The sequence below is a fragment of the Myotis yumanensis genome, unplaced genomic scaffold (assembly GCF_028538775.1).
Source record: "Myotis yumanensis isolate MYYU_CA2020_CCGP unplaced genomic scaffold, mMyoYum1.0.hap1 SCAF_3, whole genome shotgun sequence".
Lineage (NCBI taxonomy): Eukaryota > Metazoa > Chordata > Mammalia > Chiroptera > Vespertilionidae > Myotis > Myotis yumanensis.
The window spans coordinates 40,923,620-40,947,448 of record NW_027223754.1 but is presented as its reverse complement, the minus strand read 5'-3'; the positions used below and the strand labels follow the sequence as shown (position 1 = coordinate 40,947,448).

At 43.6% G+C, this 23,829-nt stretch overlaps 1 protein-coding gene across 4 annotated transcripts in view; it reads left to right on the top strand.

Annotated features, from left to right (window-relative positions):
* The window catches only part of FARP1 (FERM, ARH/RhoGEF and pleckstrin domain protein 1), a 271,468-nt gene that overhangs the window by 183,927 nt on the left and 63,712 nt on the right, over window positions 1-23,829 (top strand). For all 4 annotated transcript variants that reach the window (XM_070408693.1, XM_070408692.1, XM_070408691.1 and 1 more), the window contains exons 4-8: window positions 6,820-6,862; window positions 9,476-9,554; window positions 15,052-15,149; window positions 20,736-20,850; window positions 21,713-21,860. In XM_070408693.1, the coding sequence (XP_070264794.1) occupies window positions 6,820-6,862; window positions 9,476-9,554; window positions 15,052-15,149; window positions 20,736-20,850; window positions 21,713-21,860 (483 nt within the window). The remainder of the gene's footprint in view (window positions 1-6,819; window positions 6,863-9,475; window positions 9,555-15,051; window positions 15,150-20,735; window positions 20,851-21,712; window positions 21,861-23,829) is intronic.

Here is a 23,829-nt window from a genome sequence, read left to right as displayed (position 1 = left end):
TAGGTAGTGTTCCTGGCCCTATGTGAACACCAAGGCAGTGTTACCTCTAATCTCTTCATAGGTTGTTTTTCCCAATCTTGGGTATTTTCTCATAAGCATATGTGATCAATATTAAGCTGACAACCAAAGGGTAAGCCTCTGCACTCTCCTAAATGCTCTTTCTAGAGAGAGCTTTTCTACTCCTTGGGGCTCTCCTGTGAACGCTCACTACCGTGGTTTCTGCACTCTCAGCCCCATCTCTTTAACTCATGGATTTTGCCAGGTTCTTCCTCCCTGCACCACAGTCTAGAAACTCGCTCAAGACAGAAGGCTGGGGCACTGTAGGGATGGTGATTTTTTTGTTCTGTCTCGGGGAATCACATTGCCTGGCGTCCCAAGTATTGAGACCTGTTGTATTATGTATTGTTTCCTTTTCCTCCTCCCATCCCCAGCCCCCCAGTGTGTTTCATGTAGGAAGATCCCGTTCCTCTTACTCTATTTTGACCAGAAGCAGAAACCCCTAATAGGTTTTAAAATGAAAGCCACTCTTTACATATCTTTCAAATGTAGACTAATGTAAAATTAATAAAATAATTCTATAAACTATATTATGTGGTTCCTGTATACATTTTAGTTGATGATGAAATATTTTTGTTATATGCAGTTTTGATTTTTAAACATGAAGAGGAGAGGTGAACTACTGTTGAGTCCTTTAGCTTTTTGAGGGGTAGGATATTTTGTTACATATAAAGCACAGGTTTAGAGTCAAATGTTGAACTTCAGCTATGTGGCCTTGGGCAACTTAATAAGCTTTCTGAGTTTGGCTTCCTTCCTGTGTAAAATGACCATATTGTTATGAATAGTAAATGAGAATGTATAAAGCACCTATTCAGTGCCTGGCACATAGTAGGTGCTCAAGAAACAGTATCTTTTCCCTACCCGCTGTCTGATAAATGAATCAATCTCTTTTAATAGGACTCTTTCCAAAATACCTCAGATATTTCAATTTCCTACAAAATCCACCTAAAATGTCACTCATCAAAATAATAGGGGCAAACAGTTATCAAGGGAAAGAAGAGAACGCTTTTGGGAACAGTGACTCATGTTGCCTTGACTTTGATACCTAGGCATTAAACCATTTCTTCTCACCTAACAGTGTTTCGGTGCAGAGAGCACATTCCAAAGGGGAAGGTGATATTAAGAGGGAATTGGAGGAAGAGAGGGAGCCTGAATAAAATGTATGCAAGCTGGGGACGTTGAGGCTGGAAAACTGTGTTGAAATCAAATTGTAGAAGATAGTATTTACAGACTGAATTGTGACACTCCCTCCCCTCCCCCCTAAAAAAATTTGTATGTTGAAGCTCTAATGCCCAGTATGTCAGGATGTGACTATTCTTGAGAACGAGGTCTTTGAAGGGGTGATTAAGTTAAAACGAGGCTATTAGAGTGGGCCCTAATCCTATCTGACTGGTACCATTTTAAGAAGAAGAAATTTGGAGATACCCGGGAAATACCAGGGGTGTGCATTCACAGAGGGAAGACCATGTGAGGACATAGCCAGGAGGCAGCCATCTGTAAGCCAATGAGAGGCCTCGGAAGACACTGAACCTGCAACACCCTGTGCCTCCAGGGAAGTGTGAGCACATTCATTTCTGTTGTCAGTGCCAGCCTCGTCTGTGGTACTTTGTCTGGCAGCCCTAGCACACTCTTCCAATAGACCAGCGGTTCTCAACGTGTGGGCTGCGACCCCTTTGGCGGTCGAACGACCCTTTCACGGGGGTCGCCTAAGACCATCCTGCATATCAGACATTTACATTACGAGTCATAACAGTAGCAACATTACAGTTATGAAGTAGCAACGAAAATAATTTTATGGTTGGGTCACAACATGGGGAACTGTATTTAAAGGGCCAGAAGGTTGAGAACCACTGCACTAGACCTTCAAATCCCAGCGGGGAAAATTTCCTTGATTTGGTGAGTCCCACTCATTGGGAATGACCTTTCCAGAAGTTCATTCATTTTAACCAGATCTCTTTGCAGCCAGGTGATGTGGCTGTGCGGTTGTGCTCTGATGCTCAGGGCGTGGTTTAGAGAGGGCAGGGGTGTGTGGCTCGGTTGAAAGGATGAAGGGTGGGGTTTGAGATACATCATGACAGCTGTGACCCTCTAGCGATCTGTGGGCAGGGAAAGGGAGACTGGGGTGCTTTGTCACCTTTTTACCTCATCTGGAGCTTGTTTCTGTTCCACTTAGGTTGAGTGAACAAGTGATTTGTCTGAAGCGATGGGATTCAATTCATATGCTTCCCAGTAGCCCTCCCCATACATCAAACTTCAGTGCTTTAACGCTAGTCAAGCAACAACCCTATTTTTCTTCTTAGAAGTAAGAAGAGCTCCTTCTAGTTCATCCATGCGTAGTAGATTTAGTCTTGTGTGTGCAAGACCTTTTCTCTGGGCTCTGCAGCTGTCAGTCTAACTGGTGACTGGATCGGCTCTCGAGGTTCCGTGGTCTCACCCAGGCCACCCAGACTCCATGGAGTCAGGTGGCGGTGGCTTCTGTGATGTGATCGATGTCCTGTGGCATCATTGCTGCAGAGCTCGACCAAGTGGGCTAATTCGGGCCAGTCTGATGTTTCTAGACCGACGTGTTCTAAAACCACATGCTCAGTTGGCTCAAAACCGGTGCTTTTGATGCTTTCCACAGAAATGCCAAAAACAGAAGAGAGATGTTTTAAAACAGTTCCTGAAATTGGCAACTGTGTTGCCAGAGTGTAGTTGTTCGGTCCTGAGTTGTTTGCAGAGTTGAGGCAGATTCTGTGGCAGAGTTGGCGATGGTGAAAGATCTCAGAGGTGCTTCTCCCGAGGCAGCCGTGGAGGCCCAAAGAGCTCAGGTTGGCAGGTGCATGAGTGGGCGCTCCGAAGTCCTGGGAATCCCACTGGAATTCCCCAGTTAACTCGGTGTCTCATGCAACATCACTTCTCCGCTTGCCTCAATCCACCGCCTCTCAGATTTTACAGGGGAAACAGAAGGCATCAAAAAGGAACTTTCTTATCTTCCCAGCACAGAAATATAAACTGCATTGGCCGTTAGCCTTTCTGTCTTTCTCTCTCCCCGCAATGGAAGAGCTATTCTTTCTAACTCAAGCCCTTGCCCTCTGTTTCAGAGCTACCTTCTCACGTCACTTCAGGTCCCTTAGGACATCGGTTATCTCTTCTTGCTCATAGTCTCAATCCCTCCCCCTTTTTTTTAAAAGCACCCAGGGCCTTCAAAACAAGCAAATAAACAATGCCCTTATTTTGATTTTTTTTTTTACCCCCTGTACTCCTAGTCTCTTGTCTTCCTCCTCCTTCATAGCTGAGCTTCTTGAAAAAGCCGTTCATCGGTTAAGAAGTATAGATGGATAGTTACAAAATAGTCACAGGGGTGTCGAGTACAGCATAGGGACTGTTGTCAATAATATTGCAATAACTATGTGTGGTGCCAGGTGGGTACTGGAAATATCGAGGGAACACTTTTTAAAGTGTATGATTGTCTAACCACTATACTGTACACCTGAAATCAATACAAAATAATATTGGAAGTAAACTGTAATTGAAAAAAATTTCTTTAAAAGGAAAAGCCCTTCATCCTTCCTGCCTCTTCACCGCCCACCATGCTTTCTGACCCATCACTGAGTCAGCTGACCATCAGATATTCTAGTTGTCATCTTATTTTACCTTTCACAGTTCTTGATGTTCTGCCTTCCCATGGCTTCCATGACTCTCTTCTTACTTCCTTTCCCGCCTCACGTGCTTCTCCTGGCTGTTGCGTGGTGGAGGCATCCTCAGTGCTCATGGGTTCCATCCTCTGGACTCTATGAGGCGACCTTATCCTCCATGGAGTCAGGTGGCGGCGGCTTCTGAACGGAGATATCCTGCCCAGGCCTCCTCTCAGCTGTGGACCAGTGGGTCCCACCATTTCTACACTGTCTCTTCCTCATGAAATTCAAGGGCATTAAGGTTGAGGTTTATGAGTCCAACAGTAGAAATCTTGGTGTCATTCTGGTCATTGTCCCCTTCCTCAGCTACCATATCCAGTCCATCAGTAAATCCCATTGGATTTTACCTCTTAAATTTATCTTAAATCCCCCCACTTTCTCCAAGCTCTACTTCTGCACCGCACCAACCACCCCCCCCACCCCCACCCCCACCCCCCCGCCGCCCCCGGTCCAAATACCATCCTCTCTTGCCTGGACAATTGCAGCAGGTCAGCCTGAACCTGTTCTGGCTCCCCCTGTCTGTTCTCATACTGCCAGACTGATGTTTTTAACGTTCACATCAGATTGGATCAGCCCCATGCTTAAACCCTTTGCCTTGTTCTTAGGATAAGGATGAAGAATCTTGACGTGGCTTCTGTGGGGTCTGACCCCTTGCTGACCCTCCAGCCTTGCTCTGTAGCCACGTCGGTTTCCTCTCACCTCAGGCATCGAGACAAGTGTTTTTACTGTGTGTGTCCATCTGTTCTCCTTACTCGCTTCCCCTGCAGCTCTCAGCACAGTGTCACGTTCAGGGGCATGTTTCCTAAACAGTCCCTCTACCGCTGCTTCTCCCATGACTGGGTCAAATTCCCTGTCCCAGGCACTGTGAGTCCGCGGGGACTCCCCTTCGCTTCTCATTCATTTGTCTCAGGTTCTCCATTTTTGTTGGGAAGGCTTTTTGATTTCCGTCTGGTGCCTCACTAGTCCATAAGCTCCATGAAGTAAGGACCATGATTGGCTTTCTCACCGTTCCCCAGAGCCTAGCATAGGGACACAGTACAATTTTGTTGAATTAATGAATGAGTTTGAAGAACAGGGTTTAAGTTCCAACTTTGGGCGTCTGTTCTCTGAATCTGTTTTCTTATCAAAGGAAGATACATTTGTCACCTCATTCATCTTTTAGGATTCTTAGGAGGAAAATAATATATCTTGCAAATGATAATTGCTGTTTTGAATGATGATTCTCTTTCATTAAGGTTGAGGTTTATGGGTCTGACAGTGGAGATGATCCTAAATCAACTAATGCCACTATTTTTTTCTCTTACAGGATAGTGATATAGGCTGAGGAATACAGAAATGAGAGTTTCATTATAAAATATTATTTATTTGAAAAAGTGGTGGGGAAGTTTAATGTGAATAGGTGGGAACTTAAAATTTTTAGTTATTTTCCTTATGAGAATTCTTAATGATTATTTAAGGTAATTTGGATAATACAAAAGGCAGTTAAGAGGTAGACAAGACTCACCCATCTTTTAACCTCCAAAACACATTTTCCCACATGCATAAGTATTTGTCAAGAACATCATTTTTAATTCCTGCATGGTAATGTTATATAGACGTAGACCATTTTACTTATGTATTTAGGTTATTGTAAGATTTTTGATAGTTGTAAAAATGCTATTAGCATTCATTGTACATAAATCTTTTTGTGCATAATTTCCCAAAGTGGAATTACTGGGTGAAAGAGCATGTGTAAGAATACTTTTTAGCCTCTAGATAATTATTCCCTAATTAGTCTCCAGAAATGTTGTACCGATTCATACATCCATCAATAGAGTAAGATAGTGTGTGTCTCCCTGCACCCTGGGGTGTTAGAAACTATAAGCACCATGCACATACAGGCATATCTGGATGCAAGTTTAATGGGTGGAAATGGTATATGGTTATTTAAATTTGCATTTGCAGTGAAAATTACTCCTGAATTTGAACATTTTCTCCTTAGCCATTGTCATATTTTCTTCCTCAATTACCTGTTGTTCATGGCAAAGTTTTGTAACGTTCTCATATCTTCTATCTATAATAATAAAAGCATAACATGCTAATTAGACCAGACGTCCTTCCCGATGAAGCTGTGGTTGCGAGGGAAGCCCCGGTCCCGGGTGCCAGAGGGAAGCCGGTGTCGGCAGCCGGGGGAAGGAAGGCCTACTCTTGCACAAATATCGTGCATTGGGCCTCTAGTTTACTTATAAAACCATCTTCACATTAAGCACATTAACCTTGTTTTTGTCATATATGTAAATATGAGCCTCCATAGAACCCTTTTCAAATGGCCACAAATTCAAGGCGAGTTTCAAGAAAAGCATGTGTGAAATGGGATAATATGGTTAACATACTTTATTAATAAGGGCAGCTGGTCTCTCTTGCTCTCTCGCTCTCTCTCTCCCTCTGTTCTCAGTCTCTCAAGAATTTTGCCACTCAAACTGCATGCCAAGGCGAGTACGTGTGAAAAGAGTCTGGGCTTTGAAGTTGGACAGGCCTCTTTCAGTCCTGGCTCTGCCACTGTAGATCTGAGAGACCGGGACAAGTTATTGAACCTCTCCACGTCTCAGGTTTCTCTCCTGGGTAACAGGAATCCTTCTGGCCTTGTTCTTAGAGGTACATAGCTTCTGGATAGCGTCTGGTGCCCAGGCGGTATTCTATAGATAGCCATTCCCTGTCCGATCCGTTCATACGCGCACACACGTGTTTTGTTTCACTAAGGAGCATGCCTATTTCACTCAGCTTGTAGCCAGACATGCAGTCATGCATTAATATTTGCTGACTCAGCTCACTGTGACCAAAGTACAAGTGAGAGTAGAAAAATTTTTAGTTTACTGAGTCTAGGAGAGGTGTTAATTTTGAAGCTTAGGGATAATGTTAGCAAATTCAGATCTGTCCTGTGAAAGTGGTAGATGATGTCAGATACGGAATTCTGGAGAAAAGAGGGACAGCCTCCAGTACACCAGTACACAAAAAAACTTTATTTTAAACAGTTCCAAGTAAAGACTCAAAATACATTCATTCATTGAGAAGTTGTGTCTCAGTCTGTTCTTTTTTCCTTTTGTAGGTGTGGCTGGATCTCTTAAAACCTATTGTCAAGCAGATTAGAAGTAAGTATACACCGTCTGTGTAACAGTTTTGTTAAACATCAAGCCAGACAGTTTCCTCCTCTAGACGTCGGCCCTCCTGTGGCGTCAAGCACTTAGTGATACAGATTTTTATTTTACCCCATAATTGCTTTTCATCATCCACGAATTCGTGTACTATTAAAATGTATGTTCTGCAATTTTAATATGTAACAGTTTGGTAATCAAAATTTTGCTTGGAAAATCGAATATGGTTTTGATTAACAACTAAACCATGCTACTAAGCCCCCAAATAATAGAGTTGCCTTGTCTGAACGGGGGTTTCTTATTGTCGCTTTTGCAGGGGAGGGGAGGGTGGAGCCGTTTATTCATAAATTGGTGTAAGGTTTTCTGTCCTGCCTCTTCAAAGCCTGTGAAGTCAGCATGCAAGCTTGTGTGTGTGCTTCTGAATTTCTGAATGGCAAACAGCGCTGGAGGGAGCCTGGCTTGCGTTTAGACCCTCTGCTGGAGAAGAGATTAAAGAGGGTCTAGGAGAGGTGGACGAAAAGAGAACACTTGGTTTTTCTCTCCCTTCCCATCATGCCTCGGCACTGGACCTGCCTCCTTTCTCGCTGCTTCAAGGTCAAGTTCAGAGCGAAGCTCTGTTCTCAAAGTCACTCCACATAGTTCCTCACTGCAGCCAGAGACTGGGCAGAGTCTGGGGATGGTAACAAAACTCCATTTCTTTAGCTGAGCCCGCAGCACACAATACCTCGTGGGATTGCTTTTCTGTCTCATTAAGAAACCCCACCGGGCCACTTACAGCAGTTTATGTGGATGTAATAAATGGACACACAGTGCCTGTACAGCCCTTACGCAGTTGAAATTGATGTTGAGCTGTCATTTAAATTAAGCAATTATTGATGCCGACAATGAAACTGCCATTGTTTGTTTAATGTTTATGGGTGGTTGGCCAGTGATCAAATGGGAGACACATTACGGAGAGAAGCCCCCAGGCCTGGTGGGTGGGGTTAGCACAGAGTCTAGAATGATGACATTTGTCCCTGCAACGACTAGTGGCGGAACTGCTAATGGTGGAGGGGAATCTCCTAGCACATTAGCAAATGTGAGGACAGGGGCCAGCACTGGGCGCCTGTTCACCCCGTGGGCTGTGACTAGCCGTGTGTGAAGAGCAGTCCTTTTTACTGAGTGCCAGCATCTGCTTCACGTCAGGCTCTCTAAGGGTCTGAGCCCCCTCCTTTAACCCCCTTGTCTGTGAAAGTCACTGAGAGGAAACAGCGTGGCCTCCCCATCTTCCCCATTTTTCATTGTTATTTTGTGACCCAGAATTGACATGCCAGGGTTTTTGTTAATGTTTAGGTGATTAAGGACAATCCCAGTTTCTCTTGGCTTCGGTATTTCTGTGCCTTGTTTTCTTCCTCCTCATTTTTTGTATATTGGTGACATCTTCGCCTTATGATGTGCTATTTTTGTATCTTTCCTAAATTTGAATGTGTTAGCATAGAAATTATGATACAACATCTGTCTTTGTGATAGTGGGAGGTAGAGCAAACATATGAGAACTTTTAAAATTGGGATTTCGTTATAGTGTCTTATATTTCATAGAACATAAACTCATTGCTATCATTCCAAACGGCAGAACCCATAAGATTGCCCTTGTATTGTAGCTGATACATCAGACAGTCTCAGATGACAAATTATTCTTTTAGTTTATAATCTGTTTGTTCTGTTTTAATTCTAAAAACAGAATGTATTCTTCTCCTTCACCATCTCTCCCTTACCACCCCTTCCAAATCTGCTTCCTAATTTTGTCTGAACTCATCGATAAATGGTTTATAAGGCACTTAAAAGGCGTGGGCTGACTGTGGCGGGGCAGGGCCTGGTCTTGTTGAGGTTTCTCTCCACACCTCAGGAGAGCATCTGGCATATAGGTCTACATACATATTTGATGAACACATTAACAGCTGTACCTTGTAGATAGTTAAAAATAATAAATTACATGACTAATTTACATTTTCATTATCTCCTTTTAAAATGATCTAAAACTTGTACTTGGACAAAACCAGCTAATTAGGCACATCTTTTAAAAGAGAAAAATGCCTTTCAAACCTGGGTACAATTGAAGTCTTCAGAGAAAAAGTCTAATACCTCCATGTGATACCTTTGTCACAGTTTAAAAACAACAACACAAGTCCAGCTGGTGTGGCTCAGTGGTTTAGTGTCAACCCAGGAACCAAGAGGTCACCGGTTCAATTCCCAGTCAGGACACATGCCCGAGTTCCCAGCTCAATCCCCAGTATGGGGTGTGCAGGAGGCAGCCAGTCAATGATGTTTCTCTCTCATCGATGTTTCTCTCTCTCTCTCCTCTCCCTTCCTCTCTCTCTAAAAATCAATTTAAACATAAACGTTAAAAAGAAAAAAACAATAACAAAAAAAACCACACAAAACAGATATTTGTTTCCCCACAGTGTGGAAGTGTGATTCAGTAATTGTGATTTAGTTGTTCACTGTCTGGGGTGTACTCTTGGCTACTTGGAATGAGTCTCATTATTTGGTATATAATATACCTCAGAAAATCTTTTCTTTAATTGCATTTGAAGCGGAAATCAATAACTGCTTTTTTTTCTCCTTCTTTAGGGCCAAAGCATGTTGTTGTTAGGTTTGTGGTGAAATTCTTTCCACCTGACCACACGCAACTCCAAGAAGAACTCACAAGGTTAGTGTTGGCTGTTTATTGATCTAAAACTTGTACTTGGACAAAACCAGCTAATTAGTGGGGTGCCGAGGAGAAGCGAAAGTTAATGTTCTGAGTCCATTTGATCAACAATTTCTCCAGGTCTACGTAACCAGCGTCCACTCTGTGCTTAACAGTTTAATCCCCCCCCCCCCCCCCCCCCCCGCTTCCAGTTATGCTTACAAACATGGGGGTAGGCAAGCACCACGTTTTCCCTAAAGCCTGGTTTCTACCCTTGATCTTAGCCAAAGGCCAAGAAGTGATGAAGTCTTGTTTCTTCAAGGCTGTGATGTGAGAAGGGGATCAGACTTTCCCTGTTACTGCCATAGTTTCCCTCTTTATCTACGTTATCATCAGTTGGTTTGGGAAAGTGAGTCCCTCCTGGGAAGCCAAGATGTTACCTCAGAGTTTCTCTTCATCGCTGTCCTGGGTGGGTGGACAGGAACTGTGGTCAGTTTCTTCGGCAGCTTGGCCAAGTGGGAGAAGCGTGAACCTCGGTCGGGCCTGGCTCGGGTGTTAGTCCTGCCTTTGATAGCTGCGTGACTGGCCAGTTACTTGGTCCCTCTGCACGTGTCCGTGTGACTGTAAGGCTGGCCTGGCTGTGGTTGTTTCGGGGATAAGCATTATTACACATCGAATGGCTGGAACCCAGGGGGGACGCCATGGATGGTAACCATCACCATCACCATCATTGTCATCATCATCAGTACTACCACTTCCTTTATAATTTGTGGCGAACACATGGGTTTCTAGAGGAGGTCAGAGCCCAGTGGGAACACGTGAAGATAAAAGGCCTCCCTTTTCAGTATCCTCCCTTTGGGTACACTCGTCTGACCAGCCAAATTCTTGCCACACTGCCTTTTAAGACATAACTGTTCCAGACCAAAGCGATGGCACCTTTCTCATCCTTTCATCCCGGATACAGAGCACGATATCTTGGGTGGCTGACCATCATTTAAGAAAGGGATGAAGATATCCAGTCAAAAGGATTTATGAAGTGTGTACACTGTGTGCAAGCATTGTTCTAGGCACTGGGGATATAGTGATGAAAAAGCAAGTCTGCCTCTGATGGGAACAGACAAATCTATTAAATAAACAAACAAAAAAATCAGATAATGGTAGGGCTCTTTATTTAGGTCAGGGGTCCTCAAACTTTTTAAACAGGGGGCCAGTTCACTGTCCCTCAGACCGTTGGAGGGCCGGACTAGAGTTTAAAAAAAAAAACTATGAACAAATTCCTATGCACACTGCACATATCTTATTTTGAAGTAAAAAAACAAAACGGGAACAAATACAATATTTGTATTTGCACGTGGCCCGCGGGCCGTAGTTTGAGGCCCCCTGATTTAGGTCATTGAAGTAGGATGATGGCAGAGAAGGTGACTGGGTGATGATTTTAGATTGGTTAGTCCGGGCTGCCTCTCTGAGGAAATGACGAGGATCTGTCAGTCATTTTCAGGGGGAGACCTTCCAAGTAGGCAGTGCCCAAGGCAGGAACAAGTGACAGGTGTCAATCAAAAACGTGCTCCACATGGCAGGAACGGTGAGAGCGAAGTGCACTGAGGTGGGACAGAGGCCCGAATGTCCTTACTGTTGAAAGACTAGTTGCCATGTGGATGTTGTGGGGAGGATGACAGCAGGGAATCCAGTGAGGAAGCGATTGCCATCATCCAGCCTGAGATGGTGGCGGCAGAGGAGGCGGTAGGAATGGAAATGGAGATGTGTGGCTACATTTGCAGTACTTGCGGGAGGTGTGTGGGGTCCATCCAACTGGGTGATGTGTTGGAAATGGAGACTGAGGGGAGGAGAGGGAACGCTTAGATTTGACTGAAGCAACTGGCTGGGTGTTGGTGATGAATAAATGGAATGGGTGGAGGGAAATAGAGGTTTGGGAGTGAAGGGAGTCAGGAGCTTGCTTCTGCAAGGCTGTGTTTGAGACACCTACTCGACATCACGTGGATGCGTCAGGAAGGGCATTGGGTGCATGGATTCCAGCGAGAGGTGAAGGCGTTGTGTTTCTGAATGAGTCACCACTGCTTGTTTGCCTCCACTTACTCCCATCGATGAAGCGGTTAGAGGCGGCTGGGAACTGCAGAAGCCGTCAGCCTCTGGGAACTGTGCAGTTTGCCAGAACGCTGAAGCAGAGGGGCAGCTGGAGCTACTACACCCAACTGCACAAGACAGAGGGGCCGACGACAAGTCTTCATGTGGTGTCATTATTGGGGCTACTGTGTCTCTGTTTCTGGGGCCAGCCTTCCTGTCGTGGGAACATGCATTGCTCCAAGCTCAGAATATTGAAATAAGTCTGCGGGCGAGTCCAGCTGTTGGTCAGCCGTGTGGATTTTCCTCTCGCATCCCACTGGGGCTCTATCCTGCTTAGGAACTTGGCAGCATAAATCCATTTTCCCCCACTCTTCCTCCCCGTTCTACTTTGCAATGAGTTTTGCACCTTTTCCATTTTTATGACTCATTGCCTTTAGAGGTTTGCAGTTTTCTTCCATTCTGGTCCTTGTTATAAAATCCCATGCAACTCGTTACCCTCGGGCCCAGTGCGCCCGGTGTCTTGCCAGCTGCTGTGGCCGATCTGGCAACTCCCCCACGTGACACAGCTCAGCTGGATGCAGAGGGTTTGAGTATTTGTTGTCTGGCTCCCACTGTTAACTGATATTTTAAAAATCTTTCCTGAAGAGAGAATTCTTTGGGTTCAAGGGTGAATAAAATTGCTATGAAACTTAGAAGCTCCTCATCACTTCTCCACTTTGTCACGAGGTATAACTAGAAGAGGACCTCCCAGATCCAATATGCTGACTTCCACACTCTCAACATCCCGTGTAAGCAAAAGTGGAATGATGTAATCATTGAGATTCCAGGGACTTTTCTGTAGCTGATGACGGTGAGGAGGGGCTTAGGAGAAGGTCTGCGTGGACAGTGCTAATTTAGACGAGGGATGTGTGGAAAAGAGAGACAGAGACGGGCCTGCAGACTGTATAGTTTGGTGGACTCTAAGCGACTCTAGCCCCGTGGTTAATTCTTCAGGTTTCCAGGAGCAGTTTTCTGCTCCCCACTAATATAGATGGAAGATTACATTGCACTTGGTGGTTAAACAGGAAGCTGAGTACCTGTCTAATTATCAGACTGCACTTGTGGTAAAACCCTGTCCTATGGACAAAAGGAGAAAATCACCGACTTTTAGGTATAGTTTTAAAAGCTAGAGTGAGCTCTTTGGAAAATAAGTCGCCAGGCTTTCTTATTGCAGAGCTCTGAGTCGCTTTTCTGATGCTAATGAGTGTAGGCACACTTCTCACTGGGCATCCCATCGTCAATCAAATCTAATGGTGAGAGACCCTATTGGTACTTGCTGCTGTGCAAGGTCTGCTGAAGGGTGTTTCTTAGGCTGGCAGAGAAATTGGACATGACACCGAAGAGGAAAAAGAATCAGGCCTCCCAAATGAAATAAATGGAAATGGACATGTGTAAAACCAGGCATCCTGCCCTAGCTGGTTTGGCTCAATGGATAGAGTGTCGGCCTGCAAACTGGAGGGTCCCGGATTTGATTCCAGTCAAGGACACATGCCCCGGTTGTGGGTTGTGGGCTTGATCCCCAGTAGGGGGCGTGCAAGCGATCGGTGATTCTCTCTCTTCATTGATGTTTCTGTTTCTCCCTCTCTGAAATCAATAAAAATATATTTAAATAAATAAAAAATAAAAATAAAAGCAGGCATCTGATGGGTGTGATTTGCAGTCCCGGGAAGCGAAGCCCTTCTTGACTAGTTCTCCCACTGTCATCTCCTTCCTCCTCCCATCCTAAAGCCAGTCCATTTCCTTTTGAGTGGTTTTTAAAAAAATATATTTTTATTGATTTCAGAGAGGGAGGGAGAGGGAGAGAGAGAGAGAAACATCAATGATGAGAGAGAATCGTGGATTGGCTGCCTCCTGCACGCCCCACCCTGGGGATCAAGCTCACAACTTGGGCATGTGCCCTGATCTGGAATCAAACTGTGACCTCCTGGTTCATAGGTCAAAGCTCAACCACTGAGCCACACCGGCTGGGCCCTTTTGAGTGCTTTGAGCATTTTCCTTGTGTTTGCCGGTTTAATTTTATTTAGTGCCTACTGAGTACACCTTAGCCTTTAGCTCATGAATTTGGTTGGAATCGCTTCAGATTACAGTTGTTGCCGAATCTCTAAAGTTAGATTGCAGCCAGCGTGCTTGACTTACAACTGTCATCCGGAAATCAGTACCCAGGAAACTCTTTCTCGTATTACCAGGGCCCTGGGACAGAAAGGTCCGAGTACTTAGTGTGACAAGTCCTTCCTGCAGTCTTCATCATGCCACTGCCCTCTAACTAAGTGTGTGATCTTTCAGACCCACTGCCACCTCGAGCCCACAGAGACTGTCCCCAAAGGCCCCTGAAACCCATCACACTCTGAATCCCTCCCTGTGAGCACAGGACCCCATGCTAGAGGAATAAGCTAAAAAGTACAAGTATCATATGAAATCTTGAACTTTCCATTCACTTTAATAATTCTTGTTGCTACTCAAGCTGTTGCCACTTCGGCCAATGGATGCCCCTTCAATGCAACACATTTGTTTTGGGAAGCTGCCTTGCTTTCTGGCATAGCTAGATATTCCAGACTCATTTTGCACCTTCCCAAACCGCAACCTGGAATCTACATTTCTCTGTGTCCTTCCAAGGGGTAATTGGGTGGGAGCCAGAATCTGGTTTGTTTGGTAAGAGTTACTTCTGAGATGACACTGTTTCTAGGCAGTGGGCAAAACTACTAAATGTCTTTTCTAAAAATGTATGAGTTCATACTGATATTTTCGAATCAATTTTAACATTGACTGCTTCCCCCTAATTTCGTTGCTTTATAAATACCTCTTTTCTCTTTTGCCAAAAGTGTTTACTTGCTTTATCCTACAATATAAAGAAAAGAATTTCAAAATAAATTGATTTTTTTATACACCTGAGAGCTGAAACTTATGGAAGTGGCTAAGTGAATATTGCACCAAAAAAAGATACCCTTCTCTTTCCATTTCCTGTTGCAAAGCTTTTAACTAACCATAATGAACTGTTGTTATTGTCTGAGCCATAAAGCCATTTTTAGTATATTGTTCTGTGAAAAAGAGTTAATCGTTTGCTTTACCTTGCAAAAATATGTAGGGTGGTAAGTAATCGTCATATATTTAACCACTGCTTCTCCCCATGTAAAATGAAACGTATTACTCACTGCGTGAAAAGATTACAGCACGTGTCTCCCAGTCCTTCAGGGAACTGTGAGTATTTACATGGCAGTCAGAGGCCTCAGAAATTAATTTCAGCCTTGAGGACTTTCTTTTCCTTGTTTTTTGGTACCTTGTTTTTAGTTGCTCACGGTGCGGACAGGTTGCCAGGGGTGAGCATGACTTAGGTGCCGACCTTCCCCGCCCTCCATAGCTCATCTCTGTGTTTATGACGCCCGTCTCTCTCTGTTTGCAGGTACCTGTTTGCTCTGCAAGTGAAGCAGGACCTGGCTCAGGGCAGGCTGACGTGTAATGACACCAGCGCTGCCCTCTTGATCTCACACATTGTACAATGTAAGTGCTGTCAGTTTCCTTTAGAAATCATGTTGGAAATAACACAGTGATCTGATTGGAAAGGAAATCAGCTCCACTAACAACAACAATAATGTCTTCATGTTCTTTTGCTGTTAGCCTGCGTGCGTGTGAGTGGAAAACAGTACTTCTAATTTCATTTAATATGCGTGTCCCCCCAAAATTGACCCAGGAATTCTGTGTCCTGCTGTTTATCTACCATTTTCAAGGCCCAGTGCAATTGTTGACGTCTCAGTTGTCTCAAAGGAGAAGCTTAGAGGGACAGGGGCCAAGTAGACTAAACTTGTTCTGTCCTTTATCATCACCTGGGACGCAAGACATAAAACTGTCAAAGACTTCACTTGTATTCTGATCTCTAGAGTTCAGAACACATGAAGCTAGGCTGGATCTAGTGATACTTTTTAAAAAATCTGTACTAGCGTCCTAGGCATTTTGGCACAGTGGACAGAGCATCAGCCTGTGGACTGAAAGCTCCCAGGTTCAATTCCGGTCCAGGGCACATGTCCAAGTGTGGGCTCGATCCCCGATAGGGAGTGTGCAGGAGGCAGCTGATCAATGATTCTCTCTCATCATTGATGTTCCTATCTCTCTCTCCCTCTCCATTCCTCTCTGCAATCAATAAAAATATGTTTAAAAAAAGAAATTTAAAAAAAATAAATAAGATCCACACTAGAGGTCATTTTTCCATTGATTTTTACAGAGTGGAAGGGAGGTTGGGGGAAGAGAGACAGAGATAGAGCAAGAGCGAGAGCGAGAGAGGAGGGAGAGAGGGGGAGAGAGAGAGAGAGAGAGAGAGAGGAAGGGAGGGAGAAGCATTGACCAGGGCTGGGGATGGAACCACAACCAAAGTATGTGCCTTTGGGAATTGAACCCACAACCCTTCGGTCCACAGGTCAACATTCTAACCACTGAGCCAAACCTACCAGGGCTTGAAATGCAATATTTTAACTTTCTTAACCTAGACAAAAAATTAGATTGTGCTCATCCTGAGGCTTACTGACAGCCCACCTGAGCATTTTTTTTTTTTCCTCTTGGCCAAGGCAGAAGTTACTTGAATGGAATATACACTTGGTGTTTTGGGAAGGTAACTATGTATATAGACCAAGGCCAACATACATAAACACTAGTATAAAAAAATATTGTGCTAGCATTTTAAAATTTCCATTGTATATAAAATAGTTCCATTTAATCAGCCCCATCCCATTTGATAGCTGCCCAGTTAATAAGACTTCTGAAAGTTTGTAGGAAATATCATTCCTAATAGTCAACAAATTACCTTAGTCTTATATTATGAGGTGTTACTATAGACCATGCTTACCTTTCTTTCTTCCTTTTGGTATATGGGCATTATTGAATATCTACCAGACTTAGCAGAGAGATGTTTTCTTAGCAATTTGAAAAACTGATGTGAGAAAGAAGAACAACAAAAATAGGTATCCTTTATTAAACCTTCCTATGTTCCAGCACTGTGTGCAGTATCTCATTTCATTCTCATAACAACTCTGTGAGAGCAGTGCTATTATTATCTCCATTTTTACAAATGAAGCTTTGGCACAGAAAGTAACGAACTAGAAGCTCTTGCCTTTTGTGTTTGGTCTTCCCTCTTCATATGGTAGTGGGGAGAGGAGGGTTTGAATCAGGCAGACCTGATTTCTGTTAGTGGATTGGTGATCCCGGCATGTTACTAAACCTCACCCTGCCCCCAGCCTCTTATTTCCACCTCTTATTTCTTTTGGAACATGAAAATAATAAAGCTTTTTCATAAGGCTGTGAAAATTAAATGCTAACACAAATGCCCAATCCATGTTAGGTATCCGTACTCTCTTTACTTCACTCACCTGCAGCCTCCCTTTTCAAACAATGGAACATTTTTAAATGAAGCTTCCTTATTGGAATAGTAACTTTATAAAATGTTTATGACCCTGGGCTTTTATTGTTCCTGATGCCATTTAGTCTTGTGCCTGTTTGCTCCTCCTATGTTTCTTTCTTTGTAAAGTCAGTCAACACAGTAAGTCTCACTCGCACAGATGGGAAGTGGAGGTTCACCGGCACTCGGGAAACCAACAAGAAGCTCAAAACTCCCCGAGAATCTTGATTTCTCCAGAGAAAATGAGATAGATTCAACAGTATGCCTGCTGTTTGCATACTGTTTGTTCACTAATGAGGCACACGATATTTTTATCATCTTATATTTTTAAAGTCCCATTTCTGCATTTTTAAGCAGCCCATGCACTCAGTCATAAAAGGAGAAATTTCACAATGCTCTGTGACTAGTAGGTCGATTAAAGTTGTCGATGATGGCTCGACCCACGTGGCTCAGTGGTTGAGCATTGACTTATGAACCAGGAGGTCACAGTTCAGTTCCCAGTCAGGGCACATGCCCAGGTTGCAGGCTCGATCCCCAGTGTGGGGCATGCAGAAGGCAGCTGATCAATGATTCTCCCTGATATTGCTGTTTCTCTCTCTCTCTCTCTCTCTCTTTCTCTCTCTCTCTCTCTCCCCCTCTCTCCCCACCCCTCCCCCCGCCGAAATCAATGCAAATATATATGTTTTAAAAATTATTTTTTGGTTATTTACATTATCTGTAAGGTACAAGGGGTTGACTCATCTCTCTTTTTCAAAAGCGACATTAATGCTGATGGGACAATTATATTGAGTGAGCTGTATGTTCATCTCAGGTGTATCTATATACACAATCTGAATTTTGTAAAAAAATTTTCCTCTTTTATTTGAACTCATGGAGTTTTCTTTCAGACAGTCTATAGTTTTTCATTTGTCACTGGCCTTATATAGCCACTTAATATTTCTAACTTTTAATTTTCTTTCATTTATTATGAATCAAGTAAGAGAAGCTGATGAAGAACCAATCACTAGATAGTCCCGATGCTAATACTCCACTTGGGTAGCTTGGAGGGTGCATTTCAGGTTGGGTGTCTCCACGCTGAAGATAACACATGGCAAACGGTTGTCCAGGCATGTCCTCATGAGATTTCATTTAGCAAATCACAGGTTTGGGTTGTTCTTGCTGTCCCTACTTTTTGCCATGAGTAGACTGCTATGGAATTTAGAATATGTGTAAGCAAATATGACATCTTGGCATAAAAATACTAAATCATTTCTTGAATATTTGTCAGCTTTTAAACACTCCACATATAAGGAGGAGCTTAGTTCCATATTTCAAAGAAGAGCACACTGAGGAGAAAATGAATTTCTTAGTCCTGTATTGCCATTGCATTTTAGGCAGGCAGGGAAAGGCAAAGGGATTTAAAAAACAAAAACAAAAGACAGTTAGGTGCATTGACCCTGTGGCCAAAGGAAAAACTGGAATTCTTAATTCTTTTATTGTATGGAATTAGGGAAAAGAATGTGTTATAAAATCCATATGCATTAAGAAGCCCAAACTTAAAGCTCACAAGAAATTAGGATTCAGGCGAGTCCCCCGCATGCAGTCAGTCTGCATTATTCTACACGCAGTCTGTGTGCAAATTCACCTCCCTATAAAAGTTATTTGTAACCCGCAGATCAACACTGTGGTGCTTTCGTGGTCACTGTGGACGTATACAAGATGGTGGTGCATTGGACTCGTCCCACACACACATTCCAGGCTGAGGTCGGAAAAGGCAGCGCTCTGCCTCCCTGTCTCAGCTCTCCTTCCATAAATAGGGTGCCTCCAGCGGTCTGTTTGGTGCCACACTTTCGCATTTTTGTGCTTTTTGTTGGTGATCCCCCGGTTTCAGTGGTCCCCAAGTGCCGTGCTGAATTGCTGCCTGGTGCTCCGAAGTGTAGGAAGGCTGCGATGTGCCTTCTGGAGAACATACGTGTGTCAGCTGAGCTTTGCTCAGGCATGAGTGACGGTGCTGTTAGCCGCAAGGTCCATGCTAGTGAATTGAAAATGTATATAAAATAGGATGACTTTCAACAGAAACACGCCAAACAAACTCAGATGGCCAAAATGTCATTTTTTTTCAAGAGTCTCACAGGACGCTAACCCTGTATCTCTTCTGGGAGCAATGGTTAGTATTTGCTAATTCAGTGTTCGTGGTGTCTTCATAGCACATAGCTACTGTGAAGAATGAGAATGAACTGTACTTTCTTGAGGCCAGATAGAAGGAATTGCAGAAAAGTTAGTGCCACCATCATCAAGGCAGCCAGCAAGGATGGCAGTGTGGCCAGAGAGGTCCCCCCACTTCTGCGCTATGTTCTGTGAGGGAGGGTGGCAACTTTACTCTACCCAGGGAGGGAAACGAAGTCTAGGACAGGCAATCAAGAAATCGTATTATTGATCTGTCATCGCAGCAGGAGGTGAGCGATTGATTCTTCCAGGGGATGCAAAGTGAGCTGGCACTGTTTTAGGCAGAGCAAATATTCCCAGTGGGTGAGGTTTATGGCAACATCCTGCAGGAGTCCTGGAGGGGCACTGGCTAAAGTATGACAAGCTGCTTCACATGACGAAGTGGACGGTAGGTTTCATAGCAACAGTTCACTTGCTCTTACTCGAACAGCTGGGCACTGGTCATTACGCTGCTGCTTCTTAAGCTTGTGACAGAGTACGTGAAACAAAGAAAAGGGCAGGCTGTCCCAGAGGCGTTAAACTGGTATAGATGGAGTGGATCTGTTGGTAAGGTACAATTATTATTTTAGAGCTCTATCCTGTTACAGCCATCCAGATTACAGCAATCTGAGGACTATGTTGAGGTTCCATGAGAGAAAGATGCATCCTGTTTCTTGTAGATAAAAAATTTATAAGCTTTTATAGTCTGACCAATCATTTCTTTTTTAAAAAATATATTTTTATTTATTTCAGACAGGAAGGTGTAGGGAGAGAGAGAGAGAAACATCAATGATGAGAGAGAATCATTGATTGGCTGCCTCCTGCAAGCCCTACACTGGGGATTGAGTCCACAATCTGTTCATGTGCCCTGACCAGGAATCAAATCATCACCTCCTGGTTCATAGGTCGACGCTCAACCACTGAGCCATGCCAGCTGGCTGATCAATCATATCTGATAAGAGGACTACAAGAAATTTAGCAAGTAGTTATTTTTTTAAAAACCCAAATTAGATTCCATACCTTTATACCTATTTACAATAGTCTTTTTTCTACATGATAAAATGTTTGGGGTTTTTACTAATCATGGTTATATATAAGACGTTTAAAAGTTGATTTTATAAAATTCTGAAATTTGGGAGCTTCTTTAGAAGTCCTGGGTCATAAACTCTATGCCTTGACTTATTGCCTAGAAGAGAAGGAACCCCTAGTTGTGTGGGGAGGAAAGAAACCAACCCCAGGAAACATGGATGGCTAAGGATGGATAATTCTGAAGTTTTCTTTCCAGCTATTAGAGATGAGAAAGAGTGGAAACCATCTTTCTATGTTGGAGCAGTTGTTAAATATGTCCTCACGTCCATATTTCTGACATCTAGCCCTGATGGTACCCACCAGCTGGGATTGCCTACTGTTGTCGGTTAGCTTCCGATGTGCTAGCTGGGGAGTATTCCACTGGGGATAGATCAAATTGTGGAGTATTAATCATATGGGCTGGATTTTCTTTCTCTGTCTCTTTGTAGCCGAGATTGGGGATTTTGATGAAGCATCGGACAGAGAACACTTAGCAAAAAATAAGTACATACCTCAGCAAGATGCACTAGAAGACAAAATTGTGGAATTTCACCATAACCACATGTAAGTCTATTCGTTGTTTTATGTTTTCTTTTAGCTGTTTCTCTCCATCCTTCCCACATACATGGGTACACACACAGACAGTGACTGTTGGAAAGAAATATGCAAAGTGTGAGGGAGAAGAGCCCAGAGGCTCATGGGATTGCCGTGACTCATCCAGGACTCTGAAATGCAGGTTACCCACTCAAAAGCAGCACTGCGGGCCTCCTGGCCTTTTTTTTTTTTTTTTTTTTATTGTGACACCAGAGTAACTGGAATTTTAGGACACCCATGCTTCGGAATAAAAGGGAGAGTATACGGCCAATTAATAGGAGATTGGGAAAGCGACATGGTATTCTAGGGACAAAGTGAGAATATTGTGAAAATCTAGAACCTTTGTACCATCTCCACGTTAGTTTTTTGTTTGGATCAGTAAAACATTTTCAAAGGAGTCTCTGTGCCTTTTGTTTGTGTTGTTGTTGTTTTAAGGAGGGCACTTGAGTACTGATGATGATAATATGAGAGAATGGTGCCTGGAACTTTGTTTGCAAGTTTAGGTCTATTGTGAGTGACTAAAAACTTGTTTTAACACGATGGTGTTTGGCTTTTATGTGACCTTAAAGGGAACTCTTTGAGATTCAAAAAAATTGGCCCAAGCTTGAGATAGACTTTTGGAGTTTTGTGTTACACAAGCAATAGTGCTTTTGTTCTAGCTGCTGGACTTTGGGTTATAATGAATGGGAGGTTGGGTGTCATCTGATCGGGTAGCCCCATTGTTTGTGATGAAATGCCTTTTTATTTCCCAAGAGAAGCTCCTTAATCTCAAATTAATAGACACAGGGAATTCAAATCTCCTGGCCTTTCTCTGTAATTTTTGTTTTGTCAGTGGACAAACACCCGCAGAATCGGATTTCCAGCTCCTGGAGATCGCCCGGAAGCTGGAGATGTACGGGATCCGGTTGCACCCAGCGAAGGACAGGGAAGGTACCAAGATCAACCTGGCTGTTGCGAACACAGGAATTCTAGTGTTTCAGGTAAGAGCATTTAGAACACACTCAGTTCCCTTGGTGATGAGAGATAAGGGTTGGACCTTCCACTTTGGTTCCATGCTGTGTGGTCTACTCGAAGACCTCTGACAGTTATTTTCAGGCGAACAGGGAAAAACTAACCTCATCTCAGGGCTTCTGTTTCTTTCCAGCCACTCAGCTTCCAGGTCCCATTTCACGTGCCCTTGCTCTGGGGCTGGGGAGGGGGGATTTACCGTTATAGATTTGTTTGCATTTGCTCACTTTGTAGGATCACAGAAATCTGTATCTCTCTGTGGACCTGTGCTTGGAACATGTGTAATGAGATCAAGATTTTAGACGCCACAATAACCTTTTGCACACTTGCACGTGATAGTCATGTGATCGTTTTTTTTTTTTTGAAAAACCTAATTTGGGTTTTGCATAAGCTTTTTTCTGGTGTAGTATCCACTTGTAAGCTAGAGCAGTTTCATAAGTTGATGAAAGCCATGTCTGTACTGCAGTAATTTTGCAGCAAAACGCATACTGCCCTTGGGTGGATCCTACCTGTGTGTTCCTAAGGACATACACTTGTCTGCCCTCTGAGGTGTGTGCTCTCCTGATCACACTGATGTACTGTTTTATCGATTGATGCTTCTCTTTCTCTTAAGAACTTTACTGACATAATTCTTGACATGCAATAAAATGCACATCTCTAAAGAGTGCCCTTTGGTAAGTTCTTCTATATGTATATCCTGTGAATCCACCCATGACATCAAGACAACGAACATATTCACCAAACTCCCCTCCCCCATTTTCTCAAGGCTTTCCTTTTAAACACAGTAGGTAATCTGTGCTTTGATTTCACATGGGTGTCGAGAAAGTATCTGCCTTTCTCATGAAATAGGGTCAGATGTCATCCAGTTTTGAAGGTGTAACTGGGTGCATGACCTACAACTTTTTTGAGCTCTGCCAGGTTTGGTTACATTTCCCCCTTCGTATTTTACCAAAATAGCCTACGATCCTCTGCTCCTATATCAGATGTTTCTGATGGACCCTAAGGACCACAGACCCGTGTCCTGAGAAAAAAGGTCAGGTGGGATTCACATGGGATCCTAGGGAGTCACGTGTTGAGAGCAGTGTGGTGTGTGAGGAGGTGATTCCTCCTCGCAGTTTGGACCTGCAGAAATCATCTAGGAGCACCTGATGAGGAAAACGACAATAAACTAAGTATAGTTTTCAGCGCTACCATTAATTTCAAAATTAAAACCCGTAAACATTTCTAAAAACCATAGAGGGGGAGGAAAGAAATGCCTCACAATTATATTAATTAGCTTTGATTGTGTTGCATGCAATCTAAATATTGAGACTTACTTGGTAATTTAATCATGTTCAAAGGCTGTATCTTGGAATTCATCTGCTTGTCGGCACCTAATTGCTTCATTCTTAACCAACTTAAATAAATGGCCCTGGTGTTCAGATGGAGAAATTCTATTTTCAATGGAGATGACAGGACAGATGGGAGCTGGTGTCTGGCAACTGCCCCCCGTTTCTCCACCGCGTCCCACATGGCCGTATCCAAGATGAGGGTGTGTGAGTCCTTCCCGAAGGCGGGGCCTCCCCTCCCAGATCCTGGTGGTGCTGTTGGAAGCCTGTGGACACAGGAGCCAGGCCAGGTGGACAAAGGGGTGATTGCGTCTGTGGATGTGAACTGCAACTGCTGGCTAAGACACATGCTCGGGAATCTCATTCTGCCACATTCACGGTGTGATTTTGGCCAAATTAAAATAATACCCGTGCTGCCGATTCCACAACTATGAAAAGAAAAGAAAGCCACCTCATTGGGTTTTGTGTAAGGTTTGATAAGATCTGTAAAGTCCTCAGGCCAGTGCCTGGCACGCTGTAAGTAATGATGGCTAATTATTGTGGTGGTTGTCATGGTTTTTATTTTTATTTATCTTCCTTTTTATCATTCCCTTGGCCAGCCTCTTTCCTCCCT